The sequence below is a fragment of the Heloderma suspectum genome, chromosome 6 (genome assembly GCF_057233095.1).
Source record: "Heloderma suspectum isolate Gila_16-S chromosome 6, 16-S_ref, whole genome shotgun sequence".
In the NCBI taxonomy this organism is placed as follows: domain Eukaryota; kingdom Metazoa; phylum Chordata; class Lepidosauria; order Squamata; family Helodermatidae; genus Heloderma; species Heloderma suspectum.
The window spans coordinates 109,476,766-109,484,759 of NC_139463.1; the positions used below are offsets into that span (position 1 = coordinate 109,476,766).

Sequence of the window (7,994 nt, forward strand, 5' to 3'; positions counted from 1 at the left end):
GCTGTGGCTGGAGCGCCCCCTAGGGCGTGAGCCGTCCGCTCTGAAGCTGGAAGACTACAACTCCCAGAATGCTCAGCTTCCTCCGCTCTCATTCATAGGAGGATTACGGGACCTCATTGCCCTGGAAGTGGTGGAGTTGGAGGCCACGTGGGCTCGTGAAGTTGGTTGATATCGGCAGCGGAGAAATCAATAAAATTAAAATAACCCACGTTGCAGCGGCGTTAATCCGTGGATCTAGCCGCAATGTTCCTGCAATACTACCTCAATGAGCAAGGAGACAGGGTTTACACCCTCAAGGTAAGGGTATTACCTCCATGGCCTCTCAGCCCCACGGCTGACTTCTTGGTCCCTTTCCTGGCGCCCCCAGAACGCAGGTGTTGTTCTCTTGACCTGCGCTTATTTTCCCACCTCAGGTAGTCCTGATGCACCCATGCCTAGCTGCACCTAACCGTCCTCCTTCCCTGCTATCTGCGTTGGGTCAGGGGTGTAACTGGCTGTGGAGTCTCTACTTGTCACTGAATAAGCTGCCCAGAACTTAACACTGAAATACGTTCAGCTCTTCAACCTCGCCGCCTTAACTTGATGAAAGAGATGTTTCTGGTCCTCGTGGATGTGTGCGGGAGGGGAGGAAAAAGACGCTGGAAATGTGCAAGCAGTTTGGTGACAGCTCATTAGAAAGGGGTGGGTGGGGGGTAGAGTGCCTGCTCACACGTTGCCCGGAAAGAGGCAATGCATCACCGAAAAGGACAAAAGAGGACACAGCTTTATATAACATTTGCATGTGCAAATTTATATGTATGGGTGTGTATTCAGAAGTAATAGGTATTTAAATGCAAATACGATTCATCTCATCATAGTGGAGGAGCCTCACGAGGTGAGGTGTGTCTGCTCATTCTGCTGCGGTAACTGTTGGTGGACAGCTTCAAGTGGCCCCTCTCTGGTCTCCCTCCTTTTGGTTCTTGGACTTCAAACCAGACTTGGACTGGGCAGCCCATCAAATAGAGGCCACTTTCAAATAGAGGAGCATCTTCTAACAGCTCTTTAAATAGAGGACTGTCCAGATCAGGAAGTGGGGTGTTGGTTTCTTACAGTGTTTGACCCTTAACATTAAAAACGACAAGGAGTCTTGTGGCATCTTAAACTAACACACTTATTTTGGGTTCATATAATCAAAGCTATGGTTTTCCCAGTAGTAACATATGGCTGTGAGAGCTGGGCTATAAGGAAGACTGAGCGCCGACGAATTGATGCTTTCGAACTGTGGTGCTGGAGAAGACTCTTACAAGTCCCCTGGACTGCAAGGAGGTCAAATCAGTCCATCCTAAAGGAAATCAACCCTGACTGCTCATTGGAAGGACAGATACTGGAGCTGAAGCTCCAATATTTTGGCCACCTAATGCGAAGAGAAAACTCTCTGGAAAAGACCCTGATGCTGGGAAAGATTGAAGGCAAAAGGAGAAGGGGGCGGCAGAGGATGAGATGGCTAGATAGCATCACCGATGCAATGAATATGAACTTGAGCACACTCCGGGAGAGAGCAGAGGACAGGAAGGCCTGGCGTGCTATGGTCCATGGGGTCACGAAGAGTCGGACACGACTTAACGACTGAACAACAACAAAGCTTTTGTGGATATTGTCCGCTTCACAGGATGACTTCTTGCACCTGATGATGTGGATGGTGTCCATGAAAGCACATGCCAGAATAAATGTGTTAGTCTTTAAGGTGCCACAAGACTCTTTGTTGGTTTTTGCTGCAACAGAGTAATACAGCTACCTTGGGGGGGGGGGGGAGACAGTAGTCCCTCCTTAAAGGTATGGAAGCTGGTAAAAAGATATTTAATTTCACAAATGTGTGTTTAAGTGCAATAAACAGCTAAAGATGTAACTATGTTTTTATTTTCTAATTTTGGCCAGCCTCAATAGAAAAAGTAATTAATGCCGAAAGATATTAGGGTTTTGATTTAAATATAGCTTAAGAGAAAGCTTCTCTGTTTGCCGTTGCTGGCCAAGCTTGAGATATAGATTATATATGTAATATTATTCTTGCTACATTTGATCCTGCTGTTCCTCTAAAGAACTCAAGGTTCTACCACACTCCCTATTTTTTCCTCACAGCAATTTTGTGAGGTAGAGTATACCGAGAAATGGTAACTGGTCCAAGTTCACCCAGTGACCTTCATGACTGGGTGGCGAAACTAGCCTAGGTTTCACTAGTGGTCCGTATTTATTTATTTACAAAATATATAAACTGCTCTGTATGTTTTTTTTTTAAGTTTCTTGAGTGGTGAACAGTAAAACCAAAACACAAATACAAAAGCATAACAGTAGTTGAAATCAAATAATACCAATAAAACTGTGGCTGGTCATACATGAAAAGCGTGTGTAAATAAAAATGTATTTAGCGGGCACCGAAAACAAAGCAATGTTGGCACTTGCCTGACAGGGAATTCCACAGAGAGGAAGCCAGTGTGCTAAAAGCTCTATTCTGGGTGGACTCTATAAACAGACCTCATTTGACATTCTAATCACTATACTATACTGGCTGTTGAGATCAGATGGTTTTGTTAAGAGGATACACTTCCTTGATTCTAAGAATAATAGTGAAACGGGGGGAGGGGATCCTCCTGAACTCATTAGGAGCCCTGTAAAGATAGCAGGAACACTAGGCAGTTGTAGAAAGGCTTTAACATCATTTCACCCTGGCGTTTCCTAGCAACCACCATCCCCGTTGCCAAAAGACAGGCCAGGATCCATTTCCCACCTGTTTTAATCTTTTGTAAGCTGCCTCAGAACTAGTTTCATCAAAACATGGGGATACATACATCCTTAAATGAAATAAGTGAAGAAGCACTCCCTTATTTAAGAATAAACCCATTATAAAATTATCTGGTGCAGGGTTAGGATTTAGGTGAACCTAAGCTCATTGGAAATCCAGGAAAAAGAAACCAAATGCACAGGTACAAGATGGGGGATACATGGCTCAACAACACTACAAGCGAGAAGGATATTGGAATTGTTGTCAATTACAAGCTGAATATGAGCCAGCAATGTGATGTGGCTGCAAAAAAGTCAAATGCTACTTTGGGGCTGCATTAATAGAAGCATAGGTTCCAAATCCCGGGAAGGACTAGTTCCCCTCTACGCAGCACTGGTTAGGCCTCATCTGGAGTACTGTGTCCAGTTCTGGGCACCACATTTTAAGAAGGATGCAGACAAACTGGAGAGGGTTCAGAGGAGGGCAACAAAGATGATCAGGGACTGGAAACAAAGCCCTATGAGGAGAGACTGAAAGAACTGGGCATGTTTAACCTTGAGAAGAGAAGAATGAGGGGAGATATGATAGCGCTCTTCAAGTCGTTGAAAGGTTGTCACAGAGAGGAAGGCCAGGATCTCTTCTCGATCATCCCAGAGTGCAGGACACGGAATAATGGGCTCAAGTTACAGGAAGCCAGATTCTGGCTGAACATCAGGAAAAATTTCCTGAGTGTTAGAGCAATATGACAATGGAACCAGTTACCTAGGGAGATAGTGGGCTCTCCCACACTGGAGGCATTCAAGATGAGGCTGGACAGCCATCTGTCAGGGACTTGGATTCCTGCATTGAGCAGGGGGTTGGACTCGATGGTCTTATAGGCCTCTTCCAACCCTAGTATTCTATTATTCTATAAAATCAGTGGGCTCTTAATGTGCTGTGGGGCAAGTTCTGGATTTATGGATAGGTATATGTTGGTGTGGACAAGGGAGGAACTGTGTATGAGGGGGGTGGGGATAGCAAGGGCTGTGAGTGGATTTAAGATGGAATATGTGGGTTTAGGACTGGTATAGTTTTGCTAGGATCGTATTTGCTCACAAATGTATTTTGCCTTTTCTCCCCTGCTTTGCAGAAGGTGGATCCTTCTGGCCAGCCGACATGTTCAGCCCATCCTGCACGCTTCTCCCCAGATGACAAATATTCCCGGCACAGGATCACTATCAAGAAACGCTTTGGCGTCCTGATGACACAGCAGCCTCGGCCTGTTGTGTAAACTGTCCCTCTGATGCCAGCTGAGGCCAACACAACCCATCAAGGCAAGATAAGCTTCTTCCAGCAGCTTTGAAGAAGATGATGCAGAATAACAACAGCAACAGCACATCTGCTTTCTGCATTCCACTTTAGCCCTAGGACTTACAGAGTGCCACTATGGATGTTTTGAAATTCAACTTAATTCCTTTTGTGTTTTGTGGAAGGAAGAAACCCCTGCATTCTGCAAGAGAGCTTGAATTCTTTCAGTTGTACCTATCTAGCTTTGTAATTCTGGAGATAAAATGAAATTTCCATTGCTAATTTCTTAACATGTGCATGTTTGTGGTATTATCAGAGCAGAGAATCTAGGGAGACTGGTTTTAGTAAAGTGTCTGGCAACCTGGAGGGGCTTACCAACTTCTTTCCGCTTCGTGATGGCCATGATTTACAAGGACCCTAAATAGTTTTTAAAAATGATTACTCTGGTAGCATTCAATAAAGAATCGCTTTTAATTAAGTTGATAACTGTTTTTGAAAGGCCAGTGTTTCTTATACCAAACCACAGAGAGGACAGGGTCTGTTGCGCTAAGAGCTGTTCCAAATGACACAAGTGTGGGAGGGGGAGGGGACAACTCTTGTGGTCCCAATGGTTGAATACAAAAAGAAATGGAGCTCATAAACTCTGAACAAGATATCAGTGGGTTTCTCTTCATACCTTCACTTTGTTACCCTCAATTCCTTTCTCTTTAAGGAAGTCACCACTCCGTAGTTCTTTTTGGGAGGCAACATGTACCTTATTGAATCACTGCCTTGTTGTGGCGAAGGGGCTTGTGTAACTCAGTGAAGCCATAAGCTATGCTGTGCAGGGCCACCCAAGACGGACAGGTCATGGCAGAGAGTTCTGACAAAATGTGGTCCACTGGAGAAGGAAATGGCAACCCACTCCAGTATTCTTGCCAAGAAAACCCCATGGAACGTAACACAAGGCTAAAAGAGATGACACCGGAAGATGAGCCCCTCAGGTCGGAAGGTGTCCAATATACTACTGGGGAAGAGCAGAGGGAATTTCCAAGTAGCGTCAGAAAGAGTGAAGCGGCTGGGCCAAAGCCGAAAGGACACTCAGCTGTGGATGTGTCTGGTGGTGAAAAGAAAATCCGATGCTGTAAAGAACAATATTGTTTAGGAACCTGGAATGTCAGATCAATGAATCAAGGTAAGCTGGAGGTGGTCAAACATGAGATGGCAAGATTGAACATCGACATCTTGGGAATCAGCGAAATAAAATGGACAGGCATGGGCGAATTTAATTCAGGTGACCATCATATCTACTATTGTGGGCAAGAATCCCTTAGAAGAAATGGAGTAGCACTCATAGTCAACAAAAGGGTGGGAAAAGCAGTACTGGGGTACAATCTTAAAAACGATAGAATGATCTCAGTACGAATCCAAGGCAAACCATTCAACATCACAGTAATTCAAGTCTATGCCCCAACCACTGATGCCGAAGAAGCTGAGGTTGATCGGTTCTATGAAGACCTACAACACCTTCTAGAACTAACACCAAAAAAAGATGTCGTCTTCATCATAGGGGATTGGAATGCTAAAGTAGGAAGTCAAGAAATCACCGGGATAACAGACAAGCATGGCCTTGGTGTACAAAATGAAGCAGGACAAAGGCTAATAGAGTTTTGCCAAGAGAACACGCTGATCATAGCAAACACTCTTTTCCAACAGCACAAGAGACGACTCTACACATGGACATCACCAGATGGTCAATATTGAAATCAGATTGATTATGTCCTTTGCAGCCAAAGATGGAGAAGCTCCATACAGTCAGTAAAAACAAGACCTGGAGCTGACTGTGGCTCAGATCATGAGCTGCTTCTTGCAAAATTTCGGCTGAAATTGAAGAACGTAGGGAAAACCACTAAACCATTCAGGTATGACCTAAATCATATCCCTTATGAATACACAGTGGAGGTGAGGAATAGATTTCAGGGATTAGACCTGATAGACAGAGTGCCTGAGGAACTATGGACAGAGGTCCGTAACATTGTTCAGGAGGCAGCAACGAAATCCATCCCAAAGAAAAAGAAATGCAAGAAAGCCAAGTGGCTGTCTGATGAGGCTTTACAAGGAGCTGAGGAAAGAAGGGAAGCGACAAGCAAGGGAGAAAGGGGAAGATATATCCAACTGAATGCAGAGTTCCAGAGAATAGCAAGGAGAGACAAGAAGGCCTTCTTAAATGAACAATGCAAAGAAATCGAGGAAAACAACAGAATGGGAAAGACTAGAGATCTCTTCAAGAAAATCGGAGATCTCAAGGGAACGTTTTGTGCAAAGACGGGCATGATAAAGGACAAAGAAGGCAGGGACCTAACAGAAGCAGATGAGATTAAGGAGAGGTGGAAAGAATACACAGAAGAACTATACAGAAAATATCTTAATGTTCCTGATAGCCATGATAGTGCGGTCACTGAACTTGAGCCGGACATGCTTGAGAGTGAAGTCAAGTGGGCCTTAGGAAGCATTAGTAACAACAAAGCTAGTGGAGATGACAGTCTTCCAGCTGAGCTATTTAAAATCCTCAAAGATGATGCTGTTAAAGTGCTGCACTCAATATGCCAACAAATTTGGAACACTCAACAATGGCCGCAAGACTGGAAAAGGTCAGTTTACATTCCAATTCCAAAGAAGGGCAATGCCAAAGAGTGTTCAAACTACCGCACAATTGCGCTCATTTCACATGCCAGCAAGGTGATGCTCAAAATCCTACAAGCTAGGCTTCAGCAGTATGCGAACCGAGAACTACCAGAAGTACAAGCTGGGTTCCGAAGAGGCAGAGGAACTAGAGATCAAATCGCCAACATTCGCTGCATCATGGAGAAAGCAAGAGAATTCCAGAAAAACGTCTATTTCTGCTTCATTGACTACGCTAAAGCCTTTGATTGTGTGGATCACAACAAACTGTGGCAAATTCTTAAAGTGATGGGAGTACCAGACCACCTTACCTGTCTCCTGAGAAACCTGTACGAGGGTCAAGAAGCAACAGTAAGAACCAGACATGGAACAACCGATTGGTTCAAAATTGGGAAAGGAGTATGACAAGGCTGCATATTGTCACCCTGCTTATTTAATTTATATGCAGAGTACATCATGAGAAATGCCAGGTTGGATGAATCAGAGGTCGGAATTAAGATTGCTGGGAGAATTATCAACAACCTCTGATATGCAGACGATACCACCCTAATGGCAGAAAGCGAAGAAGATCTAAAGAGCCTCTTGTTGAGGGTGAAAGAGGAGAGTGCAAAAGCTTGTTTGAAACTCAACATTAAAAAAAACGAAGATCACGGCATCTGGCCCCATCATTTCCTGGCATATAGAAGGGGAAGAAATGGAAGCAGTGACAGATTTTACTTTCTTGGGCTCCAAGATCCCCGCAGACGGTGACTGTAGCCATGAAATTAAAAGACGCTTGCTCCTTGGGAGGAAAGCTATGGCCAACCTAGACAGCATAGTAAGAAGCAGAGACATCACCTTGCCGACAAAGGTCCGTCTAATCAAAGCTATGGTTTTCCCAGTGGTAATGTATGGCTGTGAGAGCTGGACTATAAGGAAGGCTGAGCGCCGAAGAATTGATGCTTTCGAACTGTGGTGCTGGAGAAGACTCTTACGAGTCCCCTGGACTGCAAGGAGGTCAAATCAGTCCATACTAAAGGAAATCAACCCTGAGAGCTCATTGGAAGGACAGATGCTGAAGCTGAAGCTCCAATATTTTGGCCACCTAATGCGAAGAGAAAACTCTCTGGAAAAGACCCTGATGCTGGGAAAGACTGAAGGCAAAAGGAGAAGGGGACGGCCGAGGATGAGATGGCTAGATAGCATCACCGATGCAATGAATATGAACTTGAGCACACTCCGGGAGACAGCGCAGGACAGGAAGGCCTGGCGTGCTATGGTCCATGGGGTCATGAAGAATCGGACACGACTG

General features: G+C 44.8%; 1 protein-coding gene across 1 annotated transcript; it reads left to right on the plus strand.

Moving 5' to 3' along the window:
* Nucleotides 1-132: 132 nt before the first annotated feature.
* NOP10 (NOP10 ribonucleoprotein) lies at nucleotides 133-4,528 on the plus strand. The gene is made up of 2 exons (XM_084806148.1): nucleotides 133-297; nucleotides 3,885-4,528. The coding sequence occupies exons 1-2, from the start codon at nucleotides 244-246 to the stop codon at nucleotides 4,023-4,025; spliced, it is 195 nt and encodes a 64-aa protein (XP_084662274.1). The 5' UTR covers nucleotides 133-243; the 3' UTR covers nucleotides 4,026-4,528.
* The last annotated feature ends 3,466 nt before the right edge of the window (nucleotides 4,529-7,994 follow it).